Below are 19,128 nucleotides of genomic sequence, written 5' to 3'. Positions count from 1 at the left end.
GCATTCCCGTAAGGTGACAGCAGGAGGAAGGTCCAAAGGTCAATACAGATTGAAACACTACGGGTGATAGCCCAGTCTGAGAAAAGCATGTTCTCTCTAAGGCTGGGTGAGGAGAAACTCTTCACAGAGTACGGTCCCTGTTTTTGGCTTGCTGCCAGGAGCTGGCTGACACAAGTTGCATTCCAAGTACCTGGAACAGGCGCCACCTGCCAAACATAGAAACTGTCAAAAAGAACTGGCGACAGCCAAAACCCACAGGGCACTGACGATGGGTGAGCACCGCCGTACACACACACCACTGACTCGGCCTGGGACCAGTCTTAAGGGTCATATCACACCCCAGTCACTCAATAAACCTTGCTCCCTATCACAATGTACCATGCACACTGTAGCAATGTATGTGTTGTAATCAAAGAACAATTGCAACAAAAAAAAAATCAAGTCAGGCTTTGAAGTGGGTTAAAACCCAAATATTAACCTTTCTCTTTCATATGTCTTTTATAAAATCCATAAGGAGATACTTTAGTGTCATCAAACAAAAAGAGGGCCCCCTTTTTAGTGGGACACCACAAATAGAAAACAAAATCATAAAAAATCAAATCTCTTTCAGATGCTGACTGACTTGCAGTGTGTCTTTTCTCTTTCTCTTGCACCCTGTGTACCTGACTCTAGATGATGAGTTTGTGAAGTTGCAATCTATCGTACTGCTGTATGTCACACTGATTTAAGACCTGTCTAAGTTGTCGTACCTGGTGTGAGATTTAAACATTTCTGTAGATTACATCCTAGCCTCACATCTGCCAATGTTCAGAACCTGCAGAGATGCATAATTGGATGAAATGACTGCTTTTATAAACCTTTAAGGCAAGAAACCAAAAACTGTTCCACAGTTTTTCTTTTTATTTACATTGTATGTTGTGGGAATTTGAGTGGAAAAACAGCCTGCTGCTTTAGTGCACTGTTCCTCTTTACTCTGGTTTTGACCTCAGTTGATCTATGAAAAAAAATGTACACTGTGGTGCATGGTTTAACTATCAGAAGGCACGAGCTAAAGCTGAGCAAGATCAGAGTAAGAAAGAAGTCAGTCAGAACATTTACATGCAACAGGTAAAATGAGTTGTGGAATAGGTTACCAAGAAAGCATGCAAAGTAGGCAGTATAAAGCGTGTTCAAAAGGTAATTAGATGATTTTCTAGAGAGTAAAGGGATTGAGGGATATGGTGAGAATGTTTGAAGTTGGGTTGTTTGGTATAATGGCCTTGTACTGTAATTTTCTGCATTAACAGCAATGCTATTTTCCAGTAATACATTGCAGATTAAATTCTAGTAATCTCGCCTACTGTGTGGAGCATTCTGGTCGAACAAGCCAGTAAGGTAGAATCAAAAACGCCTTTCACACTGCAACAGGTCAGGTGCCAATGTTATGATTATAAATGATGCTGCTTGTATATGTTTTGGAAATGATGAGTATGCAGAATATAATGCAGTGAAAATAATCTCTTTGAGGGGGTTTTGGCTGACAATATGACCCCCTGGAGAAGTGCGTATTGCCTTGTGACTCCTGCCCTCTCATTATTTTCTCTGAGAATCCCTCACTGATCAGCTGAATATCTTGGCAAAATAGTTATGCAGTGAGATCAGAGTTCAGTTGTAAAACATAGGGATTCCACAGTGCATTTTAAAAATTATTTGCAGCACCAGTGTGCACTGTACATTTAAAAATAAACTTTTGTATATTTAAATTAAAATGTTTAAGAAAAAAAAAGTTCAAAGTAATTAGGGAATATTTTATCAGCAATAGAGAGAGGCACTAAAACTTCCTCCCTTCCCCCATCCCAAACAGCAGACTCCACCAGCACCAAAACCTGGTTAACCACTACCATAACTAGCAGGTTAGGGATAATTATGGGATGCATGGTTACCGGGGCAACCAGACGAGACGTCACAACTGGGCATGTGCGTTCCAATTTTTCTCTCCCCTCTTTCTGTCTCTTTTTTTTGGATTATTTTCAGGCGGGGGGCTGAGGAGATTTTTTTGTTGGTGTGTGGCGGCCATTTTTCCACCTCACCCTGACAAATCTGTCAATATAGTCACTCCATCCGACTCCTGCCCTCTCTTTTTTGTACCCAACAAGGGCTTTCCCCCCTGTCTTTTTATTCATTTAGAAAAAAAATCCTCCTTATTTGCATTTTCTTCCTCTCTTTATACATACATCTTTCCTTTCCAGGAATTTTTTTTAAATGTAAATTTTCAGTGCCCCCCCCCCCACTCTATCTCCTTTTTAAAAAAATATATAAATATATAATTTAACATTTCAATGATGCCGGCATCTTTTGGCAATGAGGAGGACGGGATGGAAAACGATGAGGGAGCCCCAGGTAGGTGCTGATGAGGGTCTCATTAATAATCATTTTCACGCTCAAGTTGTCGGTGCAAAAAGATAAGAATAATAACCAGGCAGCAACTCCCTTTATATATAAAAGAATATATATATACATATATATTTAAAAGAATCTAAAGCCCAGCAGCGAATGCCGGCAACTTCAGGGTTTGGCCAAGCCCAGAGTGTCTGCAGAAAGTGTGTGAGCAGGAGGAGCGGGAGCCGGGCCGCGGGAAGCCGCGATTCAGGGGCTTCTCCTCGGTATATTTTGCAAGTTTTTTTCGGGTTCCTCTCCGCTCCCTCGCTGCCGGCGCCGGCACTTTGTGCTCGATGCTACCGATGGCGGGAGTCTGGAGCAAGAAAAGGGGCTGATGCATATTCATTACTAATTTTTTTTGTTTTAATTTTAGAAAAATGTTTTGATCCGTGTCTTTAAAACGCTTCCTAACGGGAAGGCGGCCGTTTAAAGCAGTGCAATCAAATCAATTTATATAGTAACAAAAAAAGGGAAAAATCACCAAAACCTTCTAAATCTATTCCTAGCAATACTTGACATATGTGGCTGAAAATGTTGTAAATGATTATATCTGTGTATATTTTAAATATTTTTTGAATGCTGCATGTATATTTTCTTAATCCATTTTGATTGATTTGCTGTATTATGGATCATGTTGACAGATCTTATCTGGATCTGTGCAGAAAACATAGTGGCATTTGAATTACTCTTGTAGTATTCTAACCTGTGATCTTGCTTTTCCCCCCAATAATTTTAAATTAACATTGTGTTAACTAGTTGCTACATTTTTGCACTGGATACATGCAATATCCAAGCACAGCATTGCATTTCTGGACCGTGTTTTTATATCTTGGGATGCAAATTATTGATCCCAGCACTGGTCTTAATTATTTGTGACATTTTTCTTGTACAATACCTGTGTGATGCATACAAAAGGGGGACTCGATACTTTTCATTTCTATATATAAAAAAAACATTGATTGCAAATATATTTTGAAGGAGGGAAGTTTTAATGCTTAATGTCACACGGTTGGTTACTAATTCTTACATTGCATTTCTGGAGGAGTTTTTTCTTTTTATATATAAAAAAAATGCAGGAAAAAAAGTTCTGTAACTGACTATTATGGGCTGTGTGAGAGTTTAGGGTTGCACTGAATGGTTTGTGGTCTGTTTTGCCCCGCTCCCTCTCCATTGATGAACAAATATTATTCAAAGCAGGCCCATTATGACGTCACAAAGCCGGCCGCAACCTACCCTGCTGGCGGCCGGAGCCCCGCCCCCTCCTTTGGCCTCTCATTGGCCCGCCGACTGATTGCTGGCTTGGTGATAGGTCAGTCACCGCGGGCCGACAAGTTAGGTTGAGCCGCGCTGATATGTAGCAATTATTTGTATCCAAAAAGGCAAAAAAAAAAGCTCTTTTGTTTCAGCTGTTCCACAGCCCAGGACTGCTGCTCGACCCCAGGGCATGCCATCAGGTGGTGCCAGACCTCTTTCAAAGTTTATTTTCTTTTTTTCTGCCCTCTGTCTCCCTTCCTCTACTGGAGGTGGTGACATCTTTATGGCAGGGTACAGCTACATTGGTGCCTCTTGCCCTTTGGTACCTCACCCAAGCGGTTATTCTGTACGCATGAATCTTGACAGTGAGTGATATACGTAGATGCATGCACACACACACACCCACACGCATGCACACACACACTTTCCAGCTGGACTCGAGAATTAAAAGAAAAGAAAGATGTGTCTTTATATAGCGCCTTTCACGACCTCAGGATGTCGCAAAGTGCTTTACAGCCAATGAAGTATTTTTGAAGTGTAGTTACTGTTGTAACGTGGGGAAACGCGGCAGCCAATTTGTGCACAGCAAGGTCCCACAAACAGCAATGAGATAAATATCCAGATCGACTGTTTTTAGTCGGTTGAGGGATAAATATTGGTCAGGACACCGGTGAAAACGCCTCTGTTCTTCTTTGAAATATGATGAAATTATGATGAGGAATGCCTTTTTAAAAAATTCATATGGGTGTTGCTGGCTAGGCCAGAATTTATTGCCTTCTTGAACTGCTGCAGTGTTTGATCCAGCTGAGTGGCTTGCTAGGCCACTTCAGATGGCACTAAAGAATCAATCATGTTGGTGTGGGACTGGAGTCCCTAACTGGGTAGGGAAGGCAGATTTTCTTCCCTAAACGACATTAGTGAACCAGAACTGGACACAGTACTCGCGGTGCGGTCTTACCAGAACCGGACACAGTACTCGCGGTGCGGTCTTACCAGAACTGGACACAGTACTCGCGGTGCGGTCTTACCAGAACTGGACACAGTACTCGCGGTGCGGTCTTACCAGAACTGGACACAGTACTCGCGGTGCGGTCTTACCAGAACTGGACACCGTACTCGCGGTGCGGTCTGACCAGAACTGGACACAGTACTCGCGGTGCGGTCTTACCAGAACTGGACACAGTACTCGCGGTGCGGTCTTACCAGAACTGGACACAGTACTCGCGGTGCGGTCTTACCAGAACTGGACACCGTACTCGCGGTGCGGTCTTACCAGAACTGGACACCGTACTCGCGGTGCGGTCTGACCAGAACTGGACACAGTACTCGCGGTGCGGTCTGACCAGAACCGGACACAGTACTCGCGGTGCGGTCTTACCAGAACTGGACACAGTACTCACGGTGCGGTCTTACCAGAACTGGACACCGTACTCGCGGTGCGGTCTGACCAGAACTGGACACAGTACTCGCGGTGCGGTCTTACCAGAACTGGACACAGTACTCGCGGTGCGGTCTTACCAGAACTGGACACAGTACTTGCGGTGCGGTCTTACCAGAACTGGACACAGTACTCGCGGTGTGGTCTTACCAGAACTGGACACCGTACTCGCGGTGCGGTCTTACCAGAACTGGACACCGTACTCGCGGTGCGGTCTTACCAGAACTGGACACAGTACTCGCGGTGCGGTCTGACCAGAACTGGACACAGTACTCGCGGTGCGGTCTGACCAGAACCGGACACAGTACTCGCGGTGCGGTCTTACCAGAACCGGACACCGTACTCGCGGTGTGGTCTGACCAGAACTGGACACAGTACTCGCGGTGCGGTCTTACCAGAACTGGACACAGTACTCGCGGTGCGGTCTTACCAGAACTGGACACAGTACTCGCGGTGCGGTCTTACCAGAACTGGACACAGTACTCGCGGTGCGGTCTTACCAGAACTGGACACAGTACTTGCGGTGCGGTCTGACCAGAACTGGACACCGTACTCGCGGTGCAGTCTGACCAGAACTGGACACAGTACTCGCGGTGCGGTCTGACCAGAGCCCAGTACAGTTTGACCATTATCTCCTCTGAAGCGAACTCGCAGCACTACATCCTATTGGCTTTGGATTGCTGCTCTGCATTGGCGGGACATGTTAATTGTCTTAGACTCCTAGGTCGCTTATCCGTGGCTGTTTTAATGCCATTCGTGGAGTATGTGCATTGCCTATTTCTCCTTCCTACCTGCAGTATTTTACACTTGTATCCAAGTTTGCTGATGACAAAAAGATAGCTGACATTGTAAACAGTGTAGATGGAAGCATAAAATTACAAGGAGATATTAATAGATTAAGTGAATGGGCAAAACTGTGGCAAATGGATTTCAATGTAGGCGAGTGTGAGGTCATCCACTTTGGACCAAAAAAGGATAGAACAGAGTACTTTCTAAATGGTGAAAAGCTAGAAACAGTGGAGGCCCAAAGAGACTTCGGGATCCCTGTAAATAGATCATTAAAATGCTGTGGACAGAAAATAATCAAAAAGGCTAATGGAATGTTGGCCTTTTATATCTAGAGGACTAGAATACAGGGAATCGGAGTCATGCTACACTATACAAAGTCTTGGTTAGACCACACCTGGAGTACTGTGTTCAGTCTGGGCACCACACCTTGGGAAGGATATATTGGCCATGGAGGGAGTGCAGCGTAGATTTACTAGAATGATACCTGACTCCAAAGGTTAAATTCAAAGAAATTAATTTTATGTTTGTTGTAAAGTTGGTAGCTCTTGTGTTGACCTGAATTTTGTGCCCATCGAGGTGAGGGCTATTGATGCTGTCCAATACAGTACAGACCACACTGCCCATCGAGGTGCGGGATATTGATGCTGTCCAATACAGTACAGGCCACACTGCCCATCGAGGTGAGGGCTATTGATGCTGTCCAATACAGTACAGGCCACACTGCCCATCGAGGTGAGGGCTATTGATGCTGTCCAATACAGTACAGGCCACACTGCCCATCGAGGTGAGGGCTATTGATGCTGTCCAATACAGTACAGGCCACACTGCCCATCGAGGTGAGGGCTATTGATGCTGTCCAATACAGTACAGGCCACACTGCCCAAGAAGGTCTCCGGTTCCGTTCCTGCTCTGTGTTAAGTCAGTCGATCTCTGTTGGGACAGTGCTTGGAGCACTACACTTGGCCTTAGCACCCTTAGGCTAGGTAGAGGGGAGTATCAGCCAGTTGCCATTCCTGATTGACAAAGGAACATGAGGAGGTTATCCACTTTGGTAAGCAAAATAAAAAAGCAAATTATTATTTAAATGGAGAGAGATTACAAAATGCTGCAGTACAGAGGGACCTGAGGGTCCTTGTGCATGAAACACAAAAAGTTAGCATGCAGATACAGCAAGTAATCAGGAAGGCAAATGGAATGTTGGCCTTTATTACAAGGGAGTTGGAGTATAAAAGCAGGGAAGTCCTGCTACAACTGTACAGGGTGTTGGTGAGACCATACCTGGAAGACTGCGTACAGTTTTGGTCTCCATATTTAAGGAAGGATATACTTGCATTGGAGGCAGTTCAGAGAAGGTTCACAAGGTTGATTCCTGAGATGAAGGGGTTGATGTATGAGGAAAGGTTGAGCAGGTTGGGCCTGTACTCATTGGAGTTTAGAAGAATGAGAGGTGATCTTATTGAAACATATAAGATTCTGAGGGGGCTTGACAGGGTGGATGCAGAGAGGATGTTTCCCCTCGTGGGGGTATCTAGAACTAGGGGGCATAGTTTCAGAATAAGGGGTCGCCCATTTAAGACTGAGATGAGGAGGAATTTTTTCTCTCAGAGGGTCGTGAATCTGTGGAATTCTCTGCCCCAGAGAGCTGTGGAGGCGGAGTCATTGAATATATTTAAGGCTGAGATAGACAGATTTTTGAACAATAAGTGAGTGATGGGCTATGGGGAGTGGGCAGGGAAATGGAGCTGAGGCCAAGATCAGATCAGGCGTGATCTCATTAAATGTCGGAGGAGACTCAAAGGGCCAAATGGCCTACTCCTGCTCCATGTTCTTATGTTCTAGGAGGCCATTCAGCCCCTCGAACCTGCTCCCCCATTCAATTAGATCGTGGCTGATCTGCAACTCAACTCCATTTTCCTGCCTTTGCTCCATATCCCTTGATACGCTTACCCAATAAAAATCTTATCGCTCTCAGTCCTGAAAATTTCTGTTGACCCCCCAGCATCTGCAGCCTTTTGGAGAAGCGGGTTCCAGTTTTCCACTACATTGTGTGGAAAAAGAGCTTCCTGATTTCACTCCTGAATGGCCTAGCCCGAAGTTTAAGTCCCCTTGTTCTTGATTCCCACACCAGAGGAGATAGTTTCTCCGTATCTACCCTATCGAATCCTGTTATAAGAACATAAGAACATAAGAAATAGGAGCAGGAGTAGGCCAATCGGCCCCTCGAGCCTGCTCCACCATTCAATAAGATCATGGCTGATCTGATCCTAACCTCAAATCTTCTATCACTCTGCATCCACCCGAACCCATGTGATCTCCCGGGAGAGGCGAAAAACCAGATAAAGACCCAATGGCCAATTTGGGAGAAAAAAATCTGGGAAATTCCTCTCCGACCCATCTAGGCGATCGAAATTCTTCCAGGAGATCACTCTGTCCCTATATTTTCTACAGTATCATTTTAAACACCTTGATCAGAGCACCCCTCAATCTTCAAAACTCAAGGGAATACAAGCCTAGTCTATACAACCTGTCCTCATATTGTAACCCTCTAATTCCTAGTATCACTCTGGTGAATTTGCACTCCAAGGCCAATATATCCTGCCTGAGGTGCAGTGCCCAAAACTGAATGATGGGGCCTGACCCGAGCTCTCTACAACTGAGGCATCACTTCCTTCCCTTTGTATTCCAGCCCCTTGAGATAAAGGTCAGCGTTCCGTTCGTGCTTTTTGCCTCTGTCTACCCGAACACCAGCAACCCCTGCTGGAAAGTGTGTTAGGTTGTTGGGTGAGGACAGGGTCAGGCATGGCTGTGATGCTGAGCTGAATGGCCTTCCAATACTCTTGTGCCTGGGCTCAGAGATGGATAGCGGCCGTTTGGACGAGGTACCGCAGGGACGGGCCGCGCCCGTAGAACTCCGGACCCCAGCGAGTAGAGGAGGTGAGGAAGAAACTGAGTCGGGTAATGATTTCCACTGATGCTGCTCCAGGGTGCAGCCTGACGCAGGGTGCATTGCCAGGCTCCGTGTTGTTGTATTCAACATTTAAAGGCCCACTACACAGTACAAATAATTTTTTTTTACTATTTTGCCAATGTTCTCCCTGCTCTTTCCTGAATGTGTAGTTTTCTTACTGAAGCCATGCTGCTTGGCTGCGGTCTGCTCACTCAACAACCACTTGCATTTATATAGCGCCTTTAACGTAGTAAAATGTCCCAAGGCACTTCACAGGAGCGTTGTCCGAGCCACAATAGGAGATATTAGGACAGGCGACCAAGAGGTAGGTTTTAAGGAGTGTCTTAAAGGAGGTGGAGAGGTTCAGGGAGGGAATTCCAGAGCTTAGTGCCTAGGCAGCTGAAGGCACGGCCACCAATGGTGGAGAGAATCAATCAAATCAAATCAAATCAACTTTTATTGTCATTGTTAGTGCACAAGTGCAGTACAACGAAATGTAGGCTTGCGGCTCCTGAGAGTGTACATTTGGATTAAGACATTTAAACGTTCAACATACATTTGGCTTGTAGTATTTTAACATAAATATAACCATATAAAGTGCATTGACAGATGTGCAGGCTTTAGAGTTTATTTGTGGAGTTCAGTAGGATGACAGCCCTGGGAAAGAAGCTGTTCTTAAATCTGGTCGTACGGGTGCGAATGCATCTGTAGCGTCTCCCAGATGGCAGGAGGGCGAACAGACTCTGGCTGGGGTGGGTAGGGTCTTTGATGATGGACCGTGACCTCCGTAGACAGCGTTTCTGGTATATGTGCTCTATGGTCGGTAGCCGGGTGCCGGTAATGCGTTGGGCAGTTTTGACTACCCGCTGCAGTGCTTTCCGGTCATAGTAGCTACAGCTGCCATACCATACTGTGATACAGTTTGTCAGGATGCTCTCTATTGTGCAGCGGTAAAAGTTAGAGAGGATCAGGGGTGACAGATTACATCCCTTCAGCCTCCTTAGGAAATATAGGCGCTGCTGGGCCTTCTTCACCAGAGAGGAGGTGTTGAGGGACCAGGAGAGGTCTTCCGTGATGGGGGGACGGATAAGAGGCCAGAATTGGAGGAACACAGAGTTCTTGGAGGATTGAAGGGCTGGAGGAGATTACAGAGATAGGGAGGGGCGAGACCATGGAGGGATTTGAAAACAAAGATGAAAATTTTTAATTTGAGGCGTTCCCTCAGTGGACAGGATGGTGGAACCTGGGGCCCCCTGGCCCACATGGCTTGGTGCCATAGCACGGAGTGTAGCCGCGCATTGAACTGTTACAGGAGCCGGGCTAAACACTGGTTTAAGCTGCAGCTACTCTGAAGAAGTTCATTTGAACGCCTCTGAGCCTTTCTTTGGATCTGGCACGGTGAGGTGCCCTCTCTGTTTAGTTGACACGCAAATTCTGGCTCCAGACAAACAAAATGTCGCAACACTTGAGGAGCTGTGAGAGTTGGTGTTGCTTTTCCAGTTGTACTGAGCGCGAGGTGTGAATCTCTGCTGAGTCTGTTTAGTCTTTTTTTCTCATGGATTGGAAGATGTGTAATTAGCAATTCCCAACCCCCCCCCCTCTCTCTCACTATTGCCTGAGCCAGGTATGGCAGAGGGAGGAATGTAAAGTGTTGTCATTGGCCTTTTCAAATAGTGTGACAAATGTAGATTTAGCTCCCAACATCCGTTTGACTCTTGTCTATCTTTCTTTCTTTCTTTCAATTATTCACCAGCACTATTTTTTCTCACTTCCTAAAGCGGTGACTCCTTGCTGGGGTACAGGTTCACAGGTGGCTTCGGGTTCCTAGCCCCAAGTGGCTATAGAAAGAAAGACTTGCATTTATATAGCGCCTTTCAAGACCACCGGATGTCCCAAAGCACTTTACAGTCAATGAAGTACTTTTTTTGAAGTGTAGTCACTGTTATAATGTAGGAAACGCAGCAGCCAATTTGCGCACAGCAAGCTCCCACAAACAGCAATGTGATAATGACCAGATAATCTGTTTTAGTGATGTCGATTGAGGACTAAATATTGTCCGGGGAATAACTCCCCCGCTCTTCTTCGAAATAGTGCCATGGGATCTTTTACGTCCACCTGAGAGAGCAGACGGGGCCTCGGTTTAACGTCTCATCCAAAAATCGGCACCTCCGACAGCACAGCACTCCCTCAGTACTGCACTGGAGTGTGTCAACTTAGATTTTTGTGCTCAAGTCTCTGGAGTGGGACTTGAACCCACAACCTTCTGACTTATGCGTTGTAAAGCGCTTTGGGTCGTGAAAGGCACTATATAAATGCAAGTCTGTCTTTCTTTGTCCATCAGAAAAGGGAGTCCCAACCAAAAGGGAGTCCATTATAAAAGATGTAATAGCAGAGCACTTGGAAAACAGTGACAGGATCGGACAAAGTCAACATGGATTTACAAAAGGTAAATCGTGCTTAACTAATTACTGGAATTTTTTGAGGATGTAACTGGTAGAATAGATAAGGGAGAACCAGTGGATGTGGTGTATTTGGACTTTCAGAAGGCTTTCGATAAGGTCCTATATAAGAGATTAGCGTGTAAAGTTAAGGCACATGGGATTGGGGGCAAGGTACTGACTTGGATAGAGAACTGGTTGGCAGACAGGAAGCAAAGAGTTGGAATAAACGGCTCTTTTTCCGAGTGGCAGGCAGTGACTAGTGGGGTACCGCAGGGATCGGTCCTAGGACCCCAGCTATTCACAATATATATTAATGATCAAGACGAGGGAACTAGATGTAATATCTCCAAGTTTGCAGACGAGACAAAGCTGGGCGGGCGTGTGTGCTGTGAGGAGGATGCCGAGAAACTCCAGTATGATTTGGACAGGTTGGGTGATTGGGCAGATGCATGGCAGATGCAGTATAATGTGGATAAATGCGAGGTTATCCACTTTGATGGCAAAAACAGGAAGGCAGATTATTATCTGAACGGCAATAGATTGGGAGAAGGGGAAGTGCAACGAGACCTGGGTGTCCTTGTGCACCAGTCGCTGAAGGTAAGCATGCAGGTGCAGCAGGCGGTTAAGAAGGCAAATGGTATGTTGGCCTTCGTAGCGAGAGGGTTCGAGTACAGGAACAAGGATGTCTTGCTGCAGTTGTACAGGGCCTTGGTGAGACCACACCTTGAGTATTGTGTGCAGTTTTGGTTGCCTTATCTGAGGAAGGATGTTCTTGCCATTGAGGGAGTGCAGCGAAGATTCACCAAACTGATACCTGGGATGGCAGGAATGACGTATGAGGAGAGATTGGGTCGATTGGGCTTATACTCGCTGGAGTTTAGAAGAATGAGAGGGGATCTCATTGTAACTTATAAAATTCTAACAGGACTAGACAGACTAGATGCAGGAAGGATGTTCCCGATGGCGGGGGAGTCCAGAACCAGGGGTCACAGTCTTAAGAATGAGGGGTAAGCCATTTAGGACAGAGATGAGGAGGAATTTCTTCACCCAGAGTGTGGTGAACTTGTGGAATTCTCTACCACACAAGGCAGTTGAGGCCAATTCATTAAATATATTCAAGAAGGAGTTAGATATATTTCTTAAGGCTAAAGGGATCAAGGGATATGGGGAGAAGGCAGGGACAGGGTACTGAATTTGGATGATCAGCCATGATCTCATTGAATGGCGGAGCAGGCTCGAGGGGCCAAATGGCCTACTCCTGCTCCTATCTTCAATGTGCTTGCTGAGCTACATTGGCTCCCGGTCCGGCAAGGCCTCGATTTTAAAATTCGAGAGAGAAAGTCGGATAAATACTTGAAGGGGAAAAAACTGACAGGGCTATGGGGAAAGAGCAGGGGAGTGAGATTAATTGGATTGCTCTACTAAAGAGCTTACACAGGCACGATGGGCTGAATGGCCTCCTTCTGTGCTGTATCATTCTATGATTCACCCTTGTTTTCAAATCCCTACATGGCCTCGCCTCTCCCTCTCCCTGTAACCACCTCCAGTCCTACAACCCTCTGAGATCTCTGGGCTCTTCCAATTTTGGCCTCTTGTGCAGTTACGATTTTCATCGCTCCAGCCTTCAGCTGCCTAGGCCCTAAGCTCTGGAATTCCAGCAAAGCCTCAGATTTGTAATTCTCATCCTTGTGTTCAAATCCCTCCATGGCCTTGCCCCTCCCTATCTATGTAACCTGCTGCAGCCCTACAAACCCTCCGAGATCTCTGCGCTCCTCCAATTCTGGCCTCTTGTGTATCCTTGATTTCCTTCAGCCTCCTAGGCCCTAAGTTCTGGAATTCTCTCCCTCCTTTAAGAATCTCCTTAAAACCTATCTCTTTTGACCAAGCATTTGGTCACCTGTCCTAATATCTCCTTACGTGGCTCGGTGTCAAATTTTGTTTGATAATCGCTCCTGTGAAGCGCCTTGGGACGTTTACTACGTTAAAGGCATTCCATAAATGCAAGTTGTTGTTGAAGTTGCTGTGTCATGGTGGTGAATCCCGTGACTCTTTCCGTCACTGTGTTAGGTGTGCGAAGAAAGGCTCGCCTGCCACATTTTCATCAAGTTGATGTAGAAAACGCTGGAAACCCGCAGCTCTGACGAGTGACCTCCACCCCACATAGGACCTGCCTCTTGCCCTTTCCCACACGGACTGACGTACTGTGTATTTTCAGCATCGCTGCGTGGTTTTTTATTTGTAGTTTAAAAAAAAAAAACTCCTACCCATTAATGAAGACAATGCCCCTTAGTGTCTCTTGTGTTGCGTGTTATTTTCAGCAATGGATTTGAGGGCAGTTTACTGTGTGTCGACGCTCGATCAAGATCCAGGTTGAGATAGTAATTCCATTAGGGCATTTATATCATCACACAAGGAATTATAAATTATACAGCCGAGTGACAGTTTCCTGACCGAACACCATTTACTGTCCCCTGACTATGAGCTATTCCACCTTGACTCTTCCCTCCCCTATCATGGCCGAGGATTGACGGAATAGCTGGCCATTGTCCTGCTTCAGAATGGCTATTGCAGGCGTATGGTTTTTAAACGCTCCCGAATCTTATTTTTTCCCCCCCGCCGGAGGCGCGGCATGGGTGGGGACCACTGGTGCCAACCGCCCTCTGGCACATTGCCCAGGTGACCATTCTTTACAGGTGAGGCTAGACAGGGAGTGTCATGGGGCTATTTGACGGTGGAGGGCATCGCAGTCGAATGCTTCCCTCGCCTGCCCCCACACACATGCGTCCCTCCCCGTACTGTCTATCACCGACTGATTGGAAGAATGAATGCACAAAATCCAATTATCACCATCGGCACCTGGGGAGATTCAGACCGATTCTCTTATCCCAGCCCAGCTGGACAGCAGGAATCCAGGCTGATTTCTAGATTCCCCCTGCCAGCCAGCCAGCCAAATATTTCATTGACTGTGGAATGCTTTGGGACATTCAGAGGTCTTGAAAGACACTCTATAAATGCAAGCTTTTTCTTTCTTCTGACCGCCTGATTGTTTCTCTTTTTCCTGTTTCTGTTTCCACCTCTTTCTCCGCCTCCTGCTGCTGTTTCCCATTTCTCGCCTTTCTGTTTCTCGCTCCTCCTCCTCCTTGTTTCTCTCCTTCTCCCGTCCCACTGTTCACCCCACCCTGACCCGCCCCAGCTTCAGCCCCAGCACGTGGTTGGATGCTCCTCGCCCTTTGCCCTGTTGGAGCTGCTCGTTATTGGCTGGGTTGCTGTCTTGCGCTGGCCTGAAGCGGTTAATCCGATTGGTCAAACTGACCATGGTGACCGCTCCCCTCTCCATACCGTGTTGCTGGTGTTTCCATGGTGGTGAAGTCTGGTGCTTTTATCCATGTTACACACTATTTTAGCAGCTAATCGGTGAGCAGTAATAAAGGAAATAAAGCACACACAACGATCAAAACACACTGCTTCTCGTCTTGCCATTTTACCAACAAACGCACAAAAAGGTTAAAGTTCACATGCATACACCGTGCAAATGTGAGCATTGAGATCACATGACCAACGATGGTGTCCATTCTCATTTTTATTTACTAATCAGAAGTGCAATTAGCCGCACCTGGCTTCCCAATTAGCCACATGTGGCTAGTGGCTGATGTATTGGACAGCACTGAAGCAAGGATAAAGGATTATTGTAGAAACCCAGCAGTTCTTTGCAAGTATCAGCAATGGCCATTTCTAGGTATCGGTTGCTAAATGAATCACTGATAATAGTGCAGTATAAAAATAGTGCGTCATCACATTAACTCCTCGGAGAATGGCTGCACGCATCACTCTGGCCTTGAGTGATTTGCCACCGGGTGCTCTTGGAGCCCGGATCACATACAGCAAGAAATGGTCCACTCGTGGGGACAACCTCGTGTTCTGTTCTGTTGACATTCTCTCTTGTCCTTCGTCCTATCAGAACCGTCCTGATTCTTCATTAATATGGAACTCTTCAAAGTTTGGGGCTCAATCAAAATTAAAAGAGGATTGTTGAGCTCACTGTGCAGTGCTACATCTGGAACACATACCTTAAGTGAGAGCTTTGGGTTCCAAGTTGTGGATAAGCTTCACCAAAGTCGATAATCAGAAGCAAGGTTTGAACAGTACAGGGGTCAAATAGTTTATGGGCCACAAACCGTTCAGGGGTCATCCAATTAGTAGTGAGCGAGGGATTTGTTATTCACCTCGTTAACTAAGCTTATGACAGCAAAAGTCTTGTCAAGAAAATATATGGAATATATAAGAATGAGGATTAAGTGTTGTGTATGATGCTGAAGGAATTGATTAGGAATATGGATTATACATAGAGTGTAATAATAAGGGTCTCCATGTAGGAATTATATTGATGAGGACTAAGCATACTACACTGTACCTGCCCTGGGAGTGTTTGATGGGACAGTGTAGAGGGGGCTTTACTCTGTATCTAACCCGTACTGTACCTGCCCTGGGAGTGTTTGATAGGACAGTGTGGAGGGAGCTTTACTCTGTATCTAACCCGTGCTGTACCTGCCCTGGGAGTGTCTGATGGGACAGTGTAGAGGGAGCTTTACTCTGCATCTAACCTGTGCTGTACCTGTCCTGGGGGTGTTTGATGGGACAGTGTAGAGGGAGCTTTACTCTGTATCTAACCCATGCTGTACCTGCCCTGGGAGTGTTTGATGGGACAGTGTGGAGGGAGCTTTACTCTGTATCTAACCCGTGCTGTACCTGCCCTGGGAGTGTCTGATGGGACAGTGTAGAGGGAGCTTTACTCTGCATCTAACCTGTGCTCTACCTGTCCTGGGAGTGTTTGATGGGACAGTGTGGAGGGAGCTTTACTCTGTATCTAACCTGTGCTGTACCTGTCCTGGGAGTGGTTGGTACTGCTGCTAGATGCTGTAATGGAATAAGTGATTCATTTTGGAACACTGACAACTCTTACTTTTAAGAAAACAATCTGAGTGTAAAAGATAAATACAATGTATACAGACTGCTCTAAATGCTGTAGCTAACTTTGAGTACGAGCATCCTATATCAGCAACATTGAATCTGAACCCCTCGATTGGATTCCAGCCTGTAACTCACTTCCGTCTAGCACTTACTCTGTATATAATGTACACTGTTGATCCTTTGTGTTAAGATAGGGGATTGATTAATTTTTAGCAGTTTATTCTCACTACGGTGTATGGGGTGACTTCTCTCTTTGGTTAGATTAGGTTGTGGTCTATGTTTGCACATTGGGCCTTCTTGAAAGAAAGAAAGACTTGTATTTCATGACCTCAGGATGTCCCAAAGAGCTTTACAGCCAACTAAGTGCTTTTGAAGTGCAGTCACTGTTGTAATCTGTTTTAGTGATGTTGGTCGAGGGAAAAATATTGGCTCGGACACCGGGAGAACTGCCCTGCTCTTCAAAGTAGCGCCGTAGGATCTTTTCCATCTGCCTGAGAGGGCAGACAGGGCCTCGGTTTAACGCCTCAATGATGAAATACCAAAAAAGGTCTCCCTTTACAGAGTAAAGCTCCCTCTACACTGTCCCATCAAACACTCCCAGGGCAGGTACAGCACGGGTTGGATACAGAGTAAAGCTCCCTCTACACTGTCCCATCAAACACTCCCAGGGCAGGTACAGCACGGGTTAGATACAGAGTAAAGCTCCCTCTACACTGTCCCATCAAACACTCCCAGGGCAGGTACAGCACGGGTTAGATACAGAGTAAAGCTCCCTCTACACTGTCCCATCAAACACTCCCAGGGCAGGTACAGCACAGGCTAGATACAGAGTAAAGCTCCCTCTACACTGTCTCATCACACACTCCCAGGGCAGGTACAGCACGGGTTAGATACAGAGTAAAGCTCCCTCTACACTGTCCCATCAAACACTCCCAGGGCAGGTACAGCACGGGTTAGATACAGAGTAAAGCTCCCTCTACACTGTCTCATCACACACTCCCAGGGCAGGTACAGCACAAGTTAGATACAGAGTAAAGCTCCCTCCACACTGTCCCATCAAACACTCCCGGGGCAGGTACAACATGGGTTAGATACAGAGTAAAGCTCCCTCTACACTGTCCCATCAAACACTCCCAGGGCAGGTACAGCACGGGTCAGTGGGTTAGGACAATGTGGAGTTGTGCTGCACAGACCAGTCGGACCCTGTGTCTGTAAGGGGTCAGCCAACCTCAGGCCGGACTGCATTGGGCCGCCACTCAGAATCGAGTGAGGCTGTATTTTTAATTGAAGTGTGGCAAGGCCGGCATTTATTGTCCGTTCTCATTGCTGTGAGAATTTGGTGGTGGGCCTTCTCCTTGAACTGCTGCAGTACTTCATTTTATTCTGTAATGAAAGACTTGCACTTTAGAAAGAAAACAAAGTAAGGCTTGCATTTACATAGCGCCTTTCACGACCTCAGGACGTCCCAAAGTGCTTTACAGCCAATGATGTACTTTTGAAGTGTGGTCACTGTTGTAATGTAGAAAATGTAATGGATTGTTTTACAGGGGGTGATATTAAGAGTCAGCCGCATAGTGTGGGCCTCGAGTTGGGTGAAGGCCAGACCAGGTCAGGGTGACGGCCTCAATTCCTTGAAGGACATTAATGAACCAATTGGATTTTTACAACAAGCCAGCAGTTTTAATCATTTTCCTTTGCATTCGCCCATAATTAAAATTGAAAATTGCAGAGCAGTGAGCCAAACGTGCGTAGTGGGGAAAGTGCGTTAGACAGGGCACCGTCATTGCTCGCCTGAAGAGCACAGAAAAAGTAAGGAGGAATCAGCATGGATTTAGAGGAAGGGTATGCCTCACCCACCTGTTGCAATCCTTTGAGGAGGTAACTAAACCTGTGCTCGAGGGCTACCAGGTGATATCATTTCACAGGTGAGGCTTTTAATGAAGATTAATACCCAGGGAATTAATGGCAGCTAAACTAGCTGGACGGACACCTGACTTCTTAGATATGTGGGAGAAAGGCCAGTCTGGGGCCAGTGATGAGCAGAGCTTCACTGGAGTCTATTCTAGCTCCCTCACTGTTCCTAAGTGATTTGGAGGAGAATACTTTCATTACTACATTTTCTGATGATACCAAAATATTTGGTTGGTTGGTAAATATGAAGACCTTTCCTTTTGTGCACCATCGCCGGCCACTCCTGTAAGTGGACATTACGTATCTTATGAGCCGGAGTACGCCTTTACCTGCCCAATATCTAGACAAATGTAGCGAGACCCAAAGTAGAAGAGAGAACCCTGCTCACTGCATACAACTTACTGGAATCTATCGTGTATAGCCTTGTGATCTCCTCTTGTAAACCATTGGACAAATTTATTGAAGAATAAACATGTGAACGAGCAGAATTCAGTAGATTAACAGTATTTACAGACGTCAATATTCTTCTTGAGATGTAGAAATAGCAAAGGCACTTCTGCGCAAACCCTCGATATAAAACTGATCCTTGAAACATTTAGTTGCTTAGCCCCCCTGATTATCCCAGTATCTCTGCTGCCTTCAGAGTGACCGGTGAACTAAGTGGTCATTATAAGCCCACAGTGGGAAGCTACTGACTCTGGAACAGTGTCGAAGGGACTAGATGGAATAATGGGCCCTCCCCCTCAGAGACATGACCTGCCTCAGATAAAGGTATCAGTCTGACCTATGTCCAGGCTGTCGGTCACACAGGACGTTTGAGTTGAATAGCTTGACCCCTTCCTGGGAAACTCTTAAACGCTGCTGCCCATATCCTAACTCACACCAAATCCCGTTCACCCATCACCCCTGTGCTCGCAGACCTACATTGGCTCCCGGTCCAGAAAAGCCTCAGATTTATATTT

The 19,128-nt window shown here is 46.2% G+C and overlaps 1 protein-coding gene across 2 annotated transcripts in view; it reads left to right on the top strand.

Annotated features, from left to right (window-relative positions):
* The first annotated feature begins 1,941 nt into the window (after nt 1-1,941).
* LOC147100699 (ATP-dependent chromatin remodeler CHD5-like) overlaps nt 1,942-19,128 on the top strand; it is a 104,067-nt gene continuing 86,880 nt past the window's right edge. For both annotated transcript variants that reach the window (XM_085967204.1, XM_085967203.1), the window contains exon 1: nt 1,942-2,379. In XM_085967204.1, coding sequence (XP_085823330.1) covers nt 2,319-2,379 — 61 coding nt within the window. In that variant the 5' untranslated portion in view covers nt 1,942-2,318. The remainder of the gene's footprint in view (nt 2,380-19,128) is intronic.

Source organism: Somniosus microcephalus, chromosome 25 (assembly GCF_052327205.1).
Source record: "Somniosus microcephalus isolate GS21.2 chromosome 25, FLI_Smic_1.0, whole genome shotgun sequence".
Lineage (NCBI taxonomy): Eukaryota > Metazoa > Chordata > Chondrichthyes > Squaliformes > Somniosidae > Somniosus > Somniosus microcephalus.
The sequence above is the reverse complement of the archived record's forward strand: the minus strand, read 5'-3'. Positions and strand labels throughout refer to the sequence as shown.